Source organism: Colletotrichum phormii, assembly GCF_030913505.1.
Source record: "Colletotrichum phormii strain CBS 102054 chromosome Unknown BDP81scaffold_1, whole genome shotgun sequence".
NCBI classification, from domain to species: domain Eukaryota; kingdom Fungi; phylum Ascomycota; class Sordariomycetes; order Glomerellales; family Glomerellaceae; genus Colletotrichum; species Colletotrichum phormii.
The window spans coordinates 395,843-413,690 of record NW_026851443.1 but is presented as its reverse complement, the minus strand read 5'-3'; the positions used below and the strand labels follow the sequence as shown (position 1 = coordinate 413,690).

Here is a 17,848-nt window from a genome sequence, read left to right as displayed (position 1 = left end):
GGGAGAATTGGATCGTCCAGTCGGATGCACTCCGGCCTTGCGAAATTGCCTCTTTAGGGAAATGGGGCTGCCCTAACGCAGGTACCTACAGTACCTCGGAAAGTGGCACCTTGATCAGCATGGACTGAGACCTCAAAGCAACATAGCGACCAGGCCCTTCAAGAATGAAGAAGATACCGACACGTCACAGGGATTCAGTTTGTAATGCACAGTGTCATCATATTACTATCTCGTCTACAAGAAAACTCTATCCTGGGGCCGGAGGACAACGCAGGATTTGCCAACACCATCGGCCATTTTGACATTCTGTAGTGATGCGCGATATGGAACCGTGGTTCACCGACAGCATGCTTCCATCTTCGTGCAGGACGTCGAAGGCGGAGAGGTTTTGCACGACCATTCTCACTGGTGGAGATCATGACGTGGAGCGTCGTGATCGGATGTGTGGAAGGCGCCCTGAGAATTGGAACGCGCTCTCTTCCGTGACGGCTCGGCATGAGTTTGCCGTAGTTCAGAGATTGACTTCATGATCTCTTGATGTCTTCTCTCGTTGGCCTCGTCCACATCCTTGATGGCATCCTTGAAGAGGTTCTTGACACTCTCATCCACTGCCGTGGTAGACTCAGCTTCCGGAAGCGCAGCCTCTTGCTTGATGATCTGAGGCTGACTGTGTTGTTTCTGAAGCTGTAGTTTGTCTTTCAAGCGTCCATTCTCCTTCAGCTGGCGTTTTTTCTGCCGTTTATATTTCCGAAGTTTGTGCTCATTCTTCTTCTGTTGTCGCCGAAGTTGTCGGTTTTCTTCTTCGAGCTGTTGAACCTTTGCCTCGAGTCCTGCGTTCTCTTGATCTTGATTGATCTGCTCGTTTTCTGTGACTTCAAGTGCGGGCTGCGCTTCGACTTCGGGTCGGAATTCGGCTGAAGTGTAGACTTCAACTGCAGGACGAGATTGAGACCCGCCTGCCTGCCTGCTCAGCCTTCATGAACTGCGCCTCGATCCTCCGATATCCCAGCCATGCTCGCTTCATATACTCTGGCAATTCCTTGGCCGACGGAGGGTCAATGTCAGAGCGGATGCGATGATCCAGAATCTTGCTGGCCGTATGTTCGACTGGAAGGAAGGCCGCGTAACCCCAAATCGTCTGTCGCATCAAGGGCATCGATGACGGCCTTGGCGTCGACAACTCCCACGGGATACACCCTCTTTGACCGATCTTGGATGGTCGTGTTCGGGCTAGACTCTTGTATAGTCTCGAGACTGAGGAGGAACTCGGAAAAGATTGGGATCACTTGACGATCCCTTTTGAGCCGACTTCTGACTTCTTCGTGGACCTCCGCAATTGGCGTGTCTCTCATCTCTCCAATGACTTTTTCAAAGGTTTTGAAGAATAGGGTGTCGTCAGGTCTACTGAACAGCCAGGGGAGAGTGTCCTGAGTGCGCAGAATGACGGCGTATTGGAGGGCCAAAGTGAGGAGCTTGACGTCCCTCTGCCAGAGGGGATGGATCGCGATGGTGGCGATTCTCGAAGTGAATTTGACCGACCAGTGAGGTCCGACTGCGTCTTTTGCATTCGTTTCCCACTCAAGGCGGTACTTTGGCGATATGATTTCAAACGGCGACGCGTTGAAGAGTCGCACGAGAACCTTGAAGTTCTTCGGCATACTGCTATCGCCTCCTCTCATCGCGTCATTGTAGCGAGGATCGCTCAGTCACGCTTGCTGCAAGGCTGCCTCCTCATCTCTGGTCCAGTCACTGGTGAATGCAGAGTCTGGGAGAGTCTCGGGTAGAATGGCGTCAAGCTCCTCCTTGGTGAGCGGAGGGACCGCGTTGTCGAGTCCCGCAGCAATGGTCTGCTTTGTGATCGCTTCGATGCGATCCTCAAACTTGTTCCAAGTGTCGCCCTTCTTTCCGGCGATACAGGGAACTACCGCTGCTGTTGCTTCTGCTGCTGCTATCTCTGCCGCAGTGGGTGGCTTTGCTGTTCCCTTTTTGGGTGGCATCTTGGGAGTGAGGTGTTGAGGATGGCTTGGTCGTTTGCTCTCGACAGCGACCGGAGGTTGCCAAGTTCACTTGGAGGATGCGTCGGTGGTAGATTACTTGGATCCAAATCAGACAGGCGGGGCAGTGATAGAAAGCATCCGACTGGACCCTACTATAACCTTAGAACGCCGCACAGCATAGTACATGTACCCTGAATACTAATGTACGCTTTTACTACAGTAGACTAGAATCCATTCGACCTAATAACTTAGAGTGGATAAAAAGAAAAAAGCCGTCTTTTTTTAGTTAAGCTGAACCCCCTTTTACCCATGTCCATGTCGTGATGGCTTCAACCATCTGTGGCCTCACCGCCCATCACGTGACCTCGGTTACATACTCACCGAGACCCATAAGTATCTGCATGCATCCCCGAGCGCGACCATGTCGAAGCTCGCATGTATCTGTTCGTAATTGGACTACACTACCTAGCCATAATGCGCCTTGGCCAGCACACCTCTAGAGACACCCCCTCAATACCGAGACCGTCTCGCTCCTGTCTATTATGGACTGGACGTTGACAGACGGGTTGAGCTATCGCTGCTTCTCTACTCTCAAAGTCACAACAATAGAATATCACGTAGGGACAGGTCGGCTCACGACCGGGTGTGTCAGTCGTGGTCAATTGCGCTCCCATGTATCACAGTCACTTCGGCATGGCACGTTGACATTGTTCAGCTGTATTGTATTCAGTCTACGGGATTTTTACAGCCTCCCGAGTCGCTTGACAGCGAGCCCCCTTACGATAGCTCGATTGATTCGAGACTGCGTTTCCTCCCTTAGGACTCGATTGAGACGAGCCTACAGTTCCTTGTGACGTCTATTCCGCCGGCACCAATCTTCCCATGATCTTGGAGCCCAGCATATCGTCAATTTCACCCTCTTTGAAGTTGTTCATGATCTTCCATGCCCAGTCCCCTGCTTCTTGGCGATTATACTCCGTCAGACCATCGCCGTTGCATTCAGACCATCCCTTTTGGACGGCCACCGCTGTAAAACTGGCTTGTAAGATAGACTTGCCAAGCAACTAACAAGACATAGTAGGAATCAAGAGATGCTTGATCAGGAGAGATGTCTATCCGGCTATAAAAGATTGATAATTAGTAATTAGTAGGACCCAACTTGCCTAAGTTACTCGGAGATATCCCTAACTCGACCTTGTGCCTGGTCCGATGCAGGCGGTCTTAGAGGAATGTTTTGGTGTGTCCGACAACGTCATTCCCACAGGAGCCATATGGCTCTTGTTGGGTATCTATCGTCGACATTGCCGCACATTCAAGCAGGGCGGCCAGCCGGTGACTACTCGCGCTCAAGGTCTCATGCAAATCAGTCTCACGAGATGCACTGATATTGAGAACAAGGCCCAAGAGATTCAATCTGCTTTGGGACTTCAGGTACCAATGTTTCCGATGCTCTTCCAAAAGGATGTGGAATCCATTCAACTTTACATGGTCCGCGCCTGGTTCCAAAACTTATGCCACAGTCCCGTGAAGCATAAGCCAGTCAACATCTGGTCTGAGTGTCGCGTCTCGATAGACAATACACATGGCACAGTCAGGGTGACGTTTGGCCATGATGTTCCCTTTCTCGCTTTCAAGATGGAAAAGACAGGCGGAACAGTGTTTGGTTGCTTTGCGACTACGGTTCCTTGGACAATCTTGAGGATTGCTCTCGAGGCCTCGGTGATTTCGTTGTGTGACCTCGAGGCATACTAGGGTTTCAGTTTAGGAGAACCGACAGGATCGTCTACCAAGAATGATAGAAATGAAGATAGTCTCATCGATAAATTCGTATTAAAAAAGTCTGCGTTCCGTTCACCGTGAAAGAAACAAGACGCCGTTGTCAGAGCTCCTAGATAGCACATCTTTTCAAAACCAATCCTCATTCAACCAACTCCTAAACATGTATACCGCTGCTAGCCACTCTCTTGAGAACAATGGGAGCCAGTGAGATATCTCACGGCTGATGGCACGAGGATGATCCTCTTGCACAAAGTGAACTCCAGGGCCCAGGTAGACGCTCCGAGTGTTTCGCAACTTCTTCATCAACTCCACTGCCTTTTCTTCACCAATCGTGCCGCCAGGAGTGACCCAGAAAAATAATTTGGGCAGCTCTGCCTGAAAAAGCCAAGCCATGTACTTCTCCGCCATCTCTGCTACGTCATCAGGCTGCCCTCCGATGGGAATCTCGTTAGGAAACCGCCAAAGTGGCTCGCGGGAAGCTGGGTCAAGGAACGGACGACGGTACTCCGTCATCTCTTGTTCAGAAAGCGGACGAACGAAACTCCCCGGCAGGATCCTCTCAATGAAAACGTTTTGGTCGATAATCAATTCGCGTCCAATCTTGGGTTCTCGGAATGGCTTGAAGTTGTCGGCCATGGCTTTGGGCGCCGTTTCCCAGCTGGAGGAAGGGTGCATGAACTCCATCAGGGTCAGTCCAGCAACACGATTCTCGTGACGCCGGGCCCAGTCGAAGCCGATAGCGGAACCCCAATCATGTAGGACGAGTGTGGTCTTCTCTGTTGGCAACACCGCATCCAGGAAGGCGTCGAGGCATTTCTGGTGGTCGGCGACGCGGTACTCGAGCCCGGGGACCTTGCCGGAGTCTCCGAAACCGATTAGATCCGGTGCGATGTAGCGGTTTTTCCCATAGACGTGCGGAATGATGTTGCGCCAAAGATAGGACGATGTTGGATTGCCGTGAAGGAAGATGGTCGCCGACCCGGGCGAGGAGCCGGTGTCTACGTAGGCCATGTCGCTTCCGAGAACATGAAGTATGCGTTTCTCGAACGGTAAATCGGCTGAAATATCGTTTTCGGGAGTAAGAGCCATCTTTGCGTTGGCGTAACGAGGCAATGGAGCAACTGAGAGAATCTTGGGTGGATTTGATGAGAATCAAGTACAAGCTCCTTGGGTTGATATCCCGATATCGCCATGCAGTGGACTTCCTTCCTATAAGTACTTTTCCAAAAGAAGATGACCAAGTCAGCACCCATGAATTTCTCTTCTAATTGAAATGCGCTGAAGAACCGTCCGGTCCGGGCGGGCTTGTGGTCGGGTCAGCACAACATCCCGAATGCGCTAGCTCCCGTGCCTTGGGCTCCATGACAGACATGAGAAACAGCAGCCCCGAGCAACAAGTAGTAGCTTTTGGTCGTTATATCGGGCGCGAAGGCATTATTAAACAAGAGAGAGGGAGTGGGGACATCTCCGAGTGACTCACACAAGTTGGGTCTCACAGATTACTCATCAATAGTCCTCTGTGGCCCGATGAGCATCTCTCCTGATCGAGTAGCTCTTGATACCCATCATTTCAACCAAAACTTTTCAAAGTTCCATCTGCTGGATCAAATTTACAAGCTTTAGCGGCTCCATGGATCTTTGTCTATCCCTGTGTGTCAAAACGAAATCCCATTTGGCCATCTTTTGAGCTGCCCTCTATAGTAACACTGTGATGAAAACCCAGACTCCTGCGTGGCTGGGGCTTCCCCTAACTACCTCATGCCGCGCTTGAACTCCACGACCTAGTTGATCTAATAGTCGAGGCCGTCAGCTCCGCCGCTGTCATGTCTAAGGCTGCTGCGTCGAGAGTAGCCGCGACCACCTCGGTCCGGAGGGGAGCCTCCACGACCACCGCGGCCACGCATAGTAATATGGCTCTCTTGAGATAGACCGCCACGATTCATTGGGGAAAGACCACCACGGGTCGTCGGGGATGAATTTCCACAACCGCCTCGGCCACCGTGTTCACGAGAGAGTCCGCCCCGAGCACCGCGATTATCAGGGGAGCCACCGCGTCCACCGCGTCCGTGTGTGTAGTTGTCATCGTCGTGAATTTTGTTGATCTGCGATGAGTCGACGCAACTATCTCGACCTTGTTAGTTTGCATGGCTTGGGCTGCCGACAACGATGTGACCACCACCAGTGTCTGCTTTTCCGGTGGTTCCTTGGGAGACGATCTCGCCCTCGACGAGTTGTGTCCTCCTTCCATCGGGGTAACAGTACCGAAAAGTACGGGCTTCGTAACAGTTTGTGCCTGCTCAAGGCTTCGGGGCTTCCCTTGTGCAAGCGCCACGTTCTTCTCAACCGCCGGCACAGCAGCTTCGGGTAAGCAGCTGAATGGGTTCACAAGCATAGGGGTGGCTGCCACATGCTTTCTGTTGCCGGTAGTAGAAGAAGAGTTGACAGTGTCCTCTGACGATGCAAACGCGTCGTGAGATCTCTTCTCGGTCTCCGTTTGGACCCACTGGCAGGTGATGAGGGCGCGCATGTTGCCGTTGCCAGGGCACTGGATTTTATATTGCGACAGAAATACATCGAGGGCTTTAGCGACGCTGTTCTGGATGTGTAGCCCGTCGTTGGTAATCAATACCATGTCGTGGTTTGGACTGAGTCCTGCCGCTATCTTTTGTATCTCCGACATGGCTGTGGAGGATGGAGTTGGTATCATTTGCGCAGTGGGCATCTTTGAATGGACCGGGCGCACCTAGTTGGACCCTGTTTTGTTTGCCGGGCGGCTCGATTGAGGACATTTCGTTGCGATTTTGGCAGTAGGATGTTTGTTGTTTCGGGTGAGGTGAAGTGAGAAAGAGGAAAGAAGACGTCGAACGCAGTTTAGTGGACCGAAGGCACTCAGGCGGCTCAAAGGTGAAGCTACACTATGGTACTGAATATTCACCCGCGAAAACAGTGAAGACGGTGTTGTGACAAAAAGAGCCACATCGAGCCTCTCGCTTTACATAGGTAGCCCGAATAGGAATCGAGGAGAATGCCCGAGAAGCAACAAGTCGGGAGGTAAGATAATGAAAGGATCCGAAGAGATTGACATCTCCAACACGAGCGCCGTGTGGCTGCAACTATATAACCGGAAAAACAAGGCGGGCACATACCCCATAACACAGACGGAGCGAAGTCTGCGATCGCATTTCTCAAGCGTTGAGCCTCTGCGAAACAGGCGGGTATGTTTGCGCAGGCTGCCCTTGGACTTGTGGGCGAAACCGTCCCTTGCGAAGCTGCCGTATCCTTATTATTTCTCCGCCAGAGACAAGACCCTTGGACGTATTGAGCTGCCTTGGTGTTCCATGTTCACGGCGACAGAGGCATCCAACTTTTGCCAGCAGCCGATTAGCATGCGGAACTTCGCCAGAGAATGAGTTCACTGGCAAAGGAGAGTGCCAGATGACTATTGTGTTTTTCCCCATTGTGCCTACGCTGGAGTGGAGAACCTGCCGCTGGAGCGTTGAGTTAGCGGTGCCACATAAGGTACCTATGCCGAAAGAGGCATTCTCAGGAATGAATCCGACTGGACACGCATCCGGCCCCACACGGGCTTCAACGGCGCGGTCTGAACCGGAACTTACAGACAAATTCGACGACACCCGATCATTGCCAAATACTTTTGGTGGCGGCATTACAACGATCCCACATTCCCTTGTACTCTCCCAGGCTTACAAGGTAGCCTAACGGGTTTGAGGGGTTGTCTCAAGTCCCATTCGCACCACGAATAGTGTTGCCTGTAGTCAGTAGACTTGATCTAGGTATCCAACGAGGAAAGTCTATGGATGCCTAGGTTGGAGAAGGAATCTAGACTCCCTTTGAACCAGACGTACACAGCCAAGGTCATTGCGGACCCCCTTACTTGAGTATTCGGCTAGCCCTTTTGAGAGGAGGGACCCGACGGAGTACGGTTACGATTAGAAGCCTCACAATACAAATCCCACGTGTTCCGTATTCAGAAATCGTGACTACCGTGCATGTGTGATGAGTGATGACATTATGGAATGTCTGTTTAGTTAGAATGGCTGAGGAGATGTACATTCACTTCACGGGTGCATCAAACTGTAGAGAAACGTATTCATGTTGACAGTGCCATTGATCCACGACTACTATTCAATCAGAACATTCAGCCAGGCCCGAGCTCGGAACAAAATTGCTCTACCCTCCATCGCCACCATGGTAATCGTCCTTGATGGACCACGGAATGACCACTGTAGCAGAGTAAGCTTGCAGCAGTCTGGGTTGACGAACCAGCAGACCTTTTTGGCCGTGTTAAACATGACGCACAGGGGCCATCCTTGCCTCCTGACAATCTCGCATTCGCCGCTGTAATCGCCATCTTCCGCTGGGATTGTCAACGTCAGGTACTCCGGATAAGTGGGATCTACGTCATCCACGGCCGCGATCTGACGCGCCTCGTCCAGGTACCGGTGACTCTGAACCTGACCGACTCCCCAACGAGTGTGGAAGACTTCCGAGACTGCCCATATCGCTGCTTCCACAGGAATGGCACCCGTCATGGGAAGTTCGGCGACTCGGACGCGAGAGGCATCGATGACCCAGCTGACGAGACGGACGTTGACATAAGGCGCTTGCGCGAGGCGCATTGTCAGTCCCCGCATCAGGGCGATGCACTCATTCTCAAGCCATACTTCTTGATGAACGGAGATGATGAGACGCCGCAGGAGCTCGTTGGCACCCAGGTCATCAAAGTTGTAGTCTGGTTTGTTCGAGGCCCAAGTGCCATTGACCACCCAGAGATGAGTCTCCGCATGATTAGCTGCAACATCGCCTTCGACGATGGCAGACATGATGCCCTGAATGACCGAGCCAAAGAAGAAGCTTGTGCACCGGGTCTCAAACGTCTGGAGACGTTCTTCGAGATCGCTTTTGCCCATTACAACCTCTGACTGAAGCGACTCGACATTTCCTCTGAGTTCAGTATTCGAGGCCCTTGAAATGCCGAGGCGAACACCCTCTTACCTGAGCTCCCCGACCTTGGCATCATACTGGGTCGTCTTTGTGACGAGCTCTGCTCTCGCGGTCTGGAGATTGGCTACCGTGATATTGTGCTGTGCCCTTTCCGCTTCCAGGTCCGATCGCATGCGCTCCAGTTTCTCGGATGCGGTGTGAAACCACACATCGTATTCTCTGACTTTTTCCTCGTGCTGTTGCGCCACATTCACCAGCTCAACACCATGGGAATTCTTCAGAGACGTAGTGGCCTCTGTATGACTGGAGGACACGGCATCGGTCATCCTAGTCTCAATCTCCTTGATTGCCTCTTCGTGAGAGGTCGCATCATCGGACAGCCTCTTCTCCGTGCCCTTGACGGCATTCTTGTGAGCGGACTTGACCTTGCCATGGTTGGAATGGGCCTCCTTCAACTTCAAATCCAAGTCTTTGACGGTAGATTCGGCCTTGCTCAACCTCAGCTGCATATCCCTGATGGCATTCCCATGAGCAGAGTTGGCCTCCCGGTGACTCGAGACGAGGCCTTTGTGATCCGCCTCGAGCTTTGCGTATTCACTCTTGAGAATGTCGTGAAATGACTTGAGATCTAGATACTTGCCGCCATTGGTCGTTTCCAGTGTACTCTCGTGAGCATAGTCCTCTCCAAGTTCCCTCAGCTTCATCTTGACCTTCTTATTGTCATCTAAGAGATCCATAACCCTCTGTTGTTCTGTACCGAGGCTGTCTTGAAGATGCTTGATGTTGCTCTTGAGTCCCTCAGTAGCGCGTTCGTTCCGCTCACACTTTGGCTTTTCTTTTCTGAGGTTCGCCTCAGCAGTATCTGCTCGCAGCTCGAGTACTGCCTTGTGTTCCTTGAGGGAAGCTATCTGCGTCTTCAGACCAGTGACGCATTTCTTGAACTCGTTGCACATATCCTCTTGCGATTGGCCCTGGTCCATCTTACTGTCGTCTTGGTCTATCTCTGGCTCGCCTTGTGTATTCTCCGAGAAACTCTGCAGGGCCGACTGAAGGCTCTTGACTGAGCTCTCTCTGCCTTGCGGAGCCGAGCTTCAGTGTTGCGGTGGCCTTTTCCTGGGCCTCGCATAGCTCGAAGGAAAGAGTCGAGTTCTCGACTTCCAGATGGGTGAGCTTCCCTTTCACCTTGATCACCTCGGAGTTCTTTTCACGCATCTCAGCCACGTGCCTAGCCTCGGCGTCCTGCGCGTCGTCTGACGCGAGAGTAAGCCGATCGACAAGTGACCTGAGCTGCTCCGTCAACACTGGACCGTTTTCGCCTTGGCTTTGATAGCTCTCAGATGTCTCCGGCCGCCTCTTTCTCTTGCCATGCATCGCTGCCATGGCGTTGCCCTCGAGTCGTTCGAAAAGAGATTGCGTGCTCCGGAGATTGACGCTTCGTATCTGATCGCGATCCTCATCGGAAAGGTCCTTCGCCTTGTCCAACTCTTTGATGTAGGGATACGCAAACGCCGATATCTCGATAATGATCTCCATGGGTATCGCGCCCCCGAGTAGGTCATCGTCGTCGCCCTTGAGGGGCAACTCCTTCCACATCGACCTGGTCGCTTCTCCCAGCTTCCCGACTCGCCTTTTATTTTGCTCGTACGCTGCCGCTTGCTCGTTGAACGCCGCCACTGTCTCGACGCGGGTGAGGTCGTCGAGACCATTGAAGGTGATGGGCTCATCTCTGGCGAATCCCAAATCGGTTGCGGTATCGTCGAATCCACCCCGGACCACCTTGAGGCGAACCTTGACGTCAGCCAGGTAGTCGGTGCCGTCGGCTAACACCTGCTTATGTTGGGCCCCGAACACATTGAGGGGCAGGCTCGGTATGCCAGCCATGTTTTCGGACTCGCTGGTGTGGCTTTTCGTGTGGCTGCTGCTGCTATTTCTTGTGAGACGGGTTCAAATTCGGGCATGAGAAGACGGTACCTTGAAAAGTGCTGGATGTAAAATTTTCCTGTAGAGGTGACAAGTATGACAGAGTTGGAAGGGACGGTAGGGAATACAGGGACGATAGGGCCTACAGGGCCTACAGTGGCATCAACTTTGAACTTGAACTGATCCTCCTTCCTTACCTTATGGAAATTGAATCGAACCTTCCCTCTTCATGATCGCCGACTGTTTGCATTTTTTTTCTACAAGCTCCAAGTACAACACGCCCATCATTTCAGCCTCAAGCTGGAAATGAGATTCCAACATGAGCGCAAGCAAACCAGTTACCCAAGCGCTTCCTTCAAAGGAGATACCATTCTTCGACGGCTACAGGGCCAGCCTCGTCAAGGTACTGGATGCAGGGGACAGTGTTCAAGGTTTCTGCCCTTGGAACTGAAGCTTATCGAGTCGCGCGGCAATGGTCTGCTTTGTGGTCGCATCGATGCGATGCTCAAACTGGTTCCAGGTGTAATACAGGGGACTATCACTGCTGCCGATAGGAAGACTGACAAGTAGCCGTAGCACCTCGCCAGGTAATTCGAAGATCCATCTTCCAGATCCGTCTCTCATCTTGTGTGTATTTACTCTGAATACATTGGTGATGAAACCGGACTCTGGATAGTGGGCTCCAAGTTTGATGAATGCGAACTTGTCACATTCATCGAAGCCCCCTATGACAAGAAGAGCTCTTGGATGTACCAAGGTCTTGTGGAAGAACTTACCCTATATGGCCGCATTCGAGTCTCTGAAAGGCTACTGCCGTGAGCTGAAGCGTGGGAGCAAATCGCTTCGACGTGGAGCTCCCGATTGTGCAGTAGACGTCGTCGTGGCAATCGCACCACTTCATAGTGACGGGCATCGACGTGTTTCCTGCCCAAGGCTTAATGCAGCTTCCCAGTACTGCTGGAGTACGTGACACGAGAACGGTGACTGCTGAATGCGACGACGTTGATCGGCATCCCGTCGCATTCTCGTTTTGGAGCCGCGCCAAGCGGGCCGGATCGGCCCCTCTCGGCATGTTAGCTCGGGCCGCCAACCCCGCATTCCCCGTGGTCCACAACCCGAGGCAAGTCAACGTTGGGGAAGCGCGCCAAACTCCCCGATATGCCCCAACCTCCCCACGGACCCATCTTACCTGGTCGTCCCTCCCTCATCTCATCCACCCAACTCCGAACGACAGCTCTTGTCCCAACATCACACCTTCAATTCAACGACATGGACACCCACGAGATCCCCCGCAAGCTCTGGGAGCACCCGGACCCCAAGAGCACGCAAATGTACCAATACCTGCAATCGGTCAATTCCAAGTTCAAGCTCCAGCTCAAAGTCAGTATCCCCCGAATTCCCCCAAATAGTAGTCCGTCTGCTTACACGATTCCCAGACTTTTGACGACCTCCACAACTGGACTGTCGCTAACCGCGCCACATTCTACGGCCATCTCTTTGACTACGCCAATCTAATTCACCAAGGGCGTCCAACTTCGGTAGTGGACGAATCCCTCCCGATAGACGCCATCCCCAAGTGGTTCCCGGGGGTGCGTCTCAATTGGGCAGAGAACCTGCTCTTCACAAGAGGTTCGTCCGATGCAATTGACCATCATGGCACCGAGGGTAAGGAAGACGACAAAGTTGCTGTCACCGAGATCCGAGAAGGCAACCGCGGCGATGTGCGAAATCTCACCTGGGGCGAGCTACGTCGCGATGCAAGTCGTCTGGCAGCAGCCTTGAAGGCCAGGGGCGTCAAGGAGGGCGACCGCATCGTCCTTGTCGGTGCCAACTCTATCGAAACACTACTGGTGTTTGCAGCAACCACATGGTTGGGTGGAATCTTCAGCAGCTCATCTACGGATATGGGCGTGAAGGGTATCCTGCAGAGGACCACGCAGGTCGATCCCAAAGTACGTCAATCCCCACTTCCAAGAACCACACTCACACATGCCAGTTCATTTTCTTTGACGACGCCACGGTGTACAACGGCAAAACGGCCGACCTTCGAGATAAGATGACCGAGGTCGTCTCCGGCATGGGCTCGTGTCCTTCATTCTCCGGTCTCGTCTCGATCCCGCGCTTCTCCAAGCCCTACGATGTTTCCTCGATCTCCAAGACCGAGACGTGGTCCAAGTTTCTTAGCTCCTCAACCTCGGCAGCACCGTCATTCACACGCATTCCATTCCACGCACCGTTCCTCATCTACTACTCGTCTGGGACCACGGGTATCCCCAAGGCAATCGTGCACACCGTCGGTGGCGTCATGCTCAACAGCTTCAAAGAAGGCCGCTTACACGAGTCAATGTCCCCTGAGTCCGTCACTCTGCAGTACACCACGACCGGATGGATCATGTACCTTGCCAACGTGGCCGCCCTATTATCGGGTGCACGTGTCGTCATGTACGATGGCTCGCCTTTCGTCCCCGATCTTAAGTCGTTCATCCGCATCCTCGGCGAGCAGCGTGTGACGAAACTGGGCATTAGCCCGAGGTGGATGTTTGAGGTTGCCAAGAACAAGATTAGCCCGCGGGAGGTGACGGATCTCAGCTCGCTGAAGATTGTGACTAGCACAGGCATGGTTCTTTCTGACCAATTGTTCGAATGGTTCTACGACGCAGGGTTCCCGAAACATGTCCATCTTGCTAATATCTCTGGTGGCACCGACATTGTAAGTCTCACAGACCAGTCAAACTTCTTTTCTAATGCTTGCAGGCCGGCTGCTTCGGTATGGAGAACCCCCTTGACTTTGTCTACGTAGGAGGAACGCAGGGCCCATCACTTGGCGTCCCCATCGCCATCTACGACGCCCAGTTGCCCGATGGACCTGGCGAGGCCGTACCAAATGGCACACCTGGTGAACTCGTCGCTACCGCCGCTTTCCCCAACATCCCGTGCTTCCTCTGGGGCGACTCGGCACCCCCGAAACTGTCATCGAGCTCGCCCAACTTCGCTTCTGCCGCCCCCGGTTCCAAGTACCACTCGGCATACTTTGCTCGCTTTGATAACGTCTGGGCACACGGCGACTTCTGCTCCATCCACCCAAAGACGGGCAACATTTCCTTCATGGGACGTGCCGACGGCGTGCTGAACCCTAGCGGTGTTCGTTTCGGAAGTGCCGAGATTTACGCCGTCATTGAGCGGAACTTTTCGAACAAGGTCGTTGACAGCTTGTGTGTTGGGCAAAGACGTCCCACCGATAACGACGAGAGCGTCATGCTCTTCCTGATGATGCGCGAGGGTGAGAAGTTTGACCGTCAGCTGGTGGCCGAGGTCAAGGACAAGATCCAGAGAGAGTTGACAAAGAGGCATGTGCCCAAGTACATCTTCCAGACGCCCGAAATACCGGTGAGTACTATCAAACCTCGTCTCTGGATCATACTAACAAAACAGACGACGGTCAACCTTAAAAAGGTCGAACTTCCGGTGAAGCAAATTGTCTCAGGCCGGACCATCAAGCCAAGTGGCACGCTTCTTAACCCGCAGAGCCTAGACTTTTACTACCAGTTCGCCAAGATCGAGGAGCTGCTCGCCGGTAAGGAGAAGCTGTAAGATGACATGTACAGAAGACATTGGATCTAGAGCGATATAGGATACCAGATAGAGTACAGCTCACCCCAGAATCAAAGATACATCCTCTAGAGGCAGCCCCTCTCACGCCGCCTTGTCGACACGTCCACTTGCGAGGCGGTACGCAACCCCATCGATCCACTCCGCCCATAGCACATTATACACCTCTGTGGTCGGAAAGGGGCGCGAGAATAATCCGGTAGTCTTATCATAGGACCTTTCGTAGTTTCGCACGCGGCAGATGGCGACCAGCTCGACCTCCTTCGCAGAAGCCCAGCCGGCATCTAGCTGGGAGAAGTCTTCAAGTTGATCCTTATTGTGCAACCGCAGAACCCCGATCTTTTTCTTGTCACTATAGAGTGAGACGTCATTCTTTTCGCCTGTCTGAAAAGCAGAGACGGCCGCGCGCCGGGTATCGCAGCTAATGTACAGAGTCTGCTCTGGCATGAACGGCTGAGTCGATTCCTGAATGTCTGGCACGGGGAAAGGCCAGTGCCAAGGATGCTCGTGTTCATGTTTAGGCTGGCTGCTGTGTCTAAAGCTGTACATGTGGCACCCATCGGGATAAAGCAGTACATTCTGGTCTCCTCCCTCGCTCAATTCAGGATCGGCCACCTCGGCAATGTCTTGTCGAGTCCATCCTGGTGGCAGAGGCCGAGTAAAGTCCTTGTACGATTGGCGATTCTCGAACCAGGAGGGTCGAATTCTTCGTTTCTGCGCTGATTCCGGTGTGGCACAGGCATACCATGTCGTGATTCGTCTCTTCGATCGAGTGAGCCCACGAACTCGCTGAACCGGCTTCGTTGCATCCGATGGAGACCAAGCCCTTCCATCCCACCCAGGACCAGGATGGAAGACCGCATGGGCCAAGCTGGCTTGCAGTGGTGCGATCAGAGAGAGTTCGTCGTTGGAGATCAATTTCGTTCCAGCATGGCGTCCAACTGAGTGCCGCTTCAAAGTGCATTTCCGGGATTCCGTATAGAAACCCTCCGGGTAAGCACCGACTGATGACGTTCAAAAAGCCGCTGATACTGGGCAGGGCATCCTCCTCATACGTAAGGTCTCTCGGGTTGTAGTCTTGAATCAGGTTGGAGAAGGAGCCGAGATTTGGCATCCCGCGCATGATCTCGTCTAAGCGGAAATCAATTTACTTGCCAGCCTCGACGCCATGGTGAAGTTGCTCCTCCCACACGCTGCACCGACACATCCAGTGCAAAGAGTTGTGACTAATGATGAGGCGCCGTGGGGACATGTTGAACTCTTGGTATGTCCACGCGCGCTTGTGATAGGCTCCCCAGCTGGCAAGGCCAAAATAGTCGTGCTTATCGCGGATGAAGTGTTCGTCGCCGAAGGGCACGAACCCGTAGTTGTCATCATCTTGGTTTTTGGGGGTTGATATACCCTGTAAACCCGGGAAGCCATCCTCGGCGTCACCATCAAGTGCGACGATGGTGAGCGAAGCGTTTGCAAATATGGCGGCCATAAGCTGGAGCTGCTGGGTGCTCTCGGCTTCACGCGCGTGATCGATACAGAGAGTGGCAACCCAGAGGTACCGCTCGCCAATGGCAGACGTCAAGTGCACGGCGTGACACACCATGGGTGCAAGCTGGGAAGCGATGGTAAGGTCGTCAATGGCAACGGGCGTCTGGAGCTTGGAGATTGTGTCGGGGAGGATGCGCAAGCCGGGAGCCTTGCCCCAGCGGTAGCTCAGCGTGACGTAAGATTCGCACCTGGCTCCTGGGACGAGGCATCGCTGCTCAGTGTCCACCACCCAGGCTGGACGTATCAGCCAGATCTTGACGGGATTGGCGCATTTGGGGCCGTGGGAGGAAGCGCACTGCTTCTTCCAAGATGCCACGACGCTGGTATCGATCCACTCTGGGTCCAGGATGCGGGCGATCCCTGGGTGGTTTGGAATGGACTCCCTTTTCAGGAGCAAGAAATTGGCATATTGCACGCCGGTGCTGGTGGATTCTTCAAAGGTGAGCACGCCTGGTCGCTGGAATTTGATGTCTATGTCGGCTGGGTTGCGGCCAAAGAGTGGCCTTCGTTGATTGCAAAAGTTGTGGAACGATTTGACGAGTGGCAGGTGTCTGCTACATTTTGAGGAGAGTGCCTCCTCGAAGGAGCCTAGGTTGACGTAATCGAAGGGGCCTAGGGTGACAGGATCGCGGTCTCCGTTGCTGGGAGACGTCTCGAGAAAGGTCCAGATTCGGTGGCAGATATTGCAGTCTGACGTGTCATTAGAGTGCGCGGTGGTTGGCACAGCCTGCAAGGAACTTGAGTCGGAAACGTCAGTCCTTATGTTCAGCGACGTTCGAGGTATACTGACCTTTCAGTAATCATGTCACAAGCTCAAGATTTCTGGTCGGCGTAGCTCAGACATGTAAAGGAGCTACGAAATGCTAGGCAAGGGGAATCGAATCGTCCCTTAGCCGCTGGGGACCCCACCGAACCCCTCATCAGGAGGCATCCTCCAAGTTCCAACCTACTTTAAGTCGAAGTCTTCCAGGACGAAAACATGCACGTCGACAGCGAACCAATCGAAGTTGTCCGCCATATCACAAAGTCAGGCGGCCGCCCTTCAAACGGCAACATGCATTGCCAAGACGTTGCGGCGCAGTCCAGGTAAGCAAAATCTTCGGGGTATTGATCTATCTTAAGTACAGGCCTCACGGCAATCTTCAAACCACGAGCACATCAAACCCTCGACAGCGCAACCTCCGGACCAACATACTCGGGATATTTTCCCCCATGCGCGCCATACCTCCAAACCATATACCCAACCGTCCCCGCAAGACTACCCAGCCCAGCCGCACCACCAACAACCCTCACACCAAGCGCACTCCCCTTCATACCCGCCGCCCTCGCAATCCCAAGCGCCGCAACGCCCGCCGCAGCACCACTGTACGTCCAGTCATCCACTTCCAGCTGGCTCCGGCTCTCCATCAGCCTCCACGCGCGATCGCGCCACTCGATGTCTTCGCGGCCGTACATCCTCGCCAGCATGGTGACGCCGGTGAAGCCTATACTGATCGCGCTGGCTGTGCCTGATTTACGGAGGAAGGTGTGCAGTCCTGACGATCGGAGCGCTGCCGTTGCCGTTGATGTTGTTGTTGCTGATGTGGGGAACGGAGCGGCGGCGGCTGGCACGGGCGTTGTGCCGCGGATTCGGCTGGCGACTCCACTCGCGGCCGCGATGCCGAGACCCACTACGGTGCCGGTTGTGTAGCCGCGCGTGAGAACGTGGACTGTGAGGATTGTGCCGGCGAGGGGCTGGTCTTCTGCGTAGGCCGTGTGGGGGAAGTAGCGAGACATGGTTTTTCGTCCTCCTTTCTTTTTTGCTTTTTGGGAAGATGGTTTGTTGGAGCTGACAGAGCCGACAGCTGACTGATGGACAGTTTAGGAGGAAAGGATTTGCCGACGCGCAACACAATCGTGAGATGCAGACTGATGGTCAATTGAAAGTGACAATCTTCATACCTCAACCTCCAGACCCAAGGCACCTTATATCACAGCTCGCGCAAGCCACCAGCCCACATGCGGCCGCATGCCCCCCAATCTAGCGGGACGCGGTC

General features: G+C 53.5%; 6 protein-coding genes across 6 annotated transcripts; 1 reads left to right on the top strand and 5 right to left on the bottom strand.

Moving 5' to 3' along the window:
• Positions 1 to 402: 402 nt before the first annotated feature.
• Positions 403 to 1,997, bottom strand: BDP81DRAFT_388211 (uncharacterized protein; the record flags this gene model as incomplete). The annotated part of the gene is made up of 3 exons (XM_060587069.1): positions 403 to 932; positions 1,109 to 1,659; positions 1,711 to 1,997. The coding sequence occupies 3 exons, from the start codon at positions 1,995 to 1,997 to the stop codon at positions 403 to 405; spliced, it is 1,368 nt and encodes a 455-aa protein (XP_060451307.1).
• A 1,662-nt stretch (positions 1,998 to 3,659) lies between these two features.
• Positions 3,660 to 5,069, bottom strand: BDP81DRAFT_412337 (Alpha/Beta hydrolase protein). Its single transcript, XM_060589209.1, has one exon. The coding sequence runs from the start codon at positions 4,863 to 4,865 to the stop codon at positions 3,903 to 3,905; it is 963 nt and encodes a 320-aa protein (XP_060451306.1). The 5' UTR covers positions 4,866 to 5,069; the 3' UTR covers positions 3,660 to 3,902.
• A 634-nt stretch (positions 5,070 to 5,703) lies between these two features.
• On the bottom strand, positions 5,704 to 6,183 carry BDP81DRAFT_412336 (uncharacterized protein). The gene has a single exon (XM_060589208.1). It carries the CDS (start codon positions 6,166 to 6,168, stop codon positions 5,716 to 5,718), a length of 453 nt encoding a protein of 150 aa, XP_060451305.1. The 5' UTR covers positions 6,169 to 6,183; the 3' UTR covers positions 5,704 to 5,715.
• Positions 6,184 to 7,855: 1,672 nt separating this feature from the next.
• BDP81DRAFT_388208 (uncharacterized protein) lies at positions 7,856 to 10,622 on the bottom strand (the record flags this gene model as incomplete). The annotated part of the gene is made up of 4 exons (XM_060587068.1): positions 7,856 to 7,915; positions 7,985 to 8,741; positions 8,793 to 9,744; positions 9,803 to 10,622. 4 exons carry the CDS (start codon positions 10,620 to 10,622, stop codon positions 7,856 to 7,858), a joined length of 2,589 nt encoding a protein of 862 aa, XP_060451304.1.
• A 1,231-nt stretch (positions 10,623 to 11,853) lies between these two features.
• BDP81DRAFT_412334 (acetoacetate-CoA ligase) lies at positions 11,854 to 14,559 on the top strand. Its single transcript, XM_060589207.1, has 5 exons — positions 11,854 to 12,041; positions 12,098 to 12,613; positions 12,658 to 13,371; positions 13,416 to 14,048; positions 14,094 to 14,559. Exons 1-5 carry the CDS (start codon positions 11,931 to 11,933, stop codon positions 14,250 to 14,252), a joined length of 2,133 nt encoding a protein of 710 aa, XP_060451303.1. The 5' UTR covers positions 11,854 to 11,930; the 3' UTR covers positions 14,253 to 14,559.
• BDP81DRAFT_401384 (heterokaryon incompatibility protein-domain-containing protein) lies at positions 14,355 to 17,808 on the bottom strand (the record flags this gene model as incomplete). The annotated part of the gene is made up of 4 exons (XM_060588805.1): positions 17,129 to 17,808; positions 15,474 to 16,502; positions 15,276 to 15,401; positions 14,355 to 14,989 (listed from the first exon to the last, which is right to left on the bottom strand). Exons 1-4 carry the CDS (start codon positions 17,586 to 17,588, stop codon positions 14,355 to 14,357), a joined length of 2,250 nt encoding a protein of 749 aa, XP_060451302.1. The 5' UTR covers positions 17,589 to 17,808.
• Between the last annotated feature and the right edge of the window lie 40 nt (positions 17,809 to 17,848).

Excerpts from the sequence above, each read along its gene's own strand:
- BDP81DRAFT_412337 (XM_060589209.1), bottom strand. The coding sequence starts at position 4,865 with ATGGCTCTTACTCCCGAAAACGATATTTCAGCCGATTTACCGTTCGAG.
- BDP81DRAFT_412334 (XM_060589207.1), top strand. The coding sequence starts at position 11,931 with ATGGACACCCACGAGATCCCCCGCAAGCTCTGGGAGCACCCGGACCCC. Across the intron at positions 13,372-13,415 it reads TCTCTGGTGGCACCGACATT|GCCGGCTGCTTCGGTATGGA; the intron begins GTAAGTCTCACA and ends TAATGCTTGCAG. Across the intron at positions 14,049-14,093 it reads TCCAGACGCCCGAAATACCG|ACGACGGTCAACCTTAAAAA; the intron begins GTGAGTACTATC and ends CTAACAAAACAG.
- BDP81DRAFT_412336 (XM_060589208.1), bottom strand. The coding sequence starts at position 6,168 with ATGCTTGTGAACCCATTCAGCTGCTTACCCGAAGCTGCTGTGCCGGCG.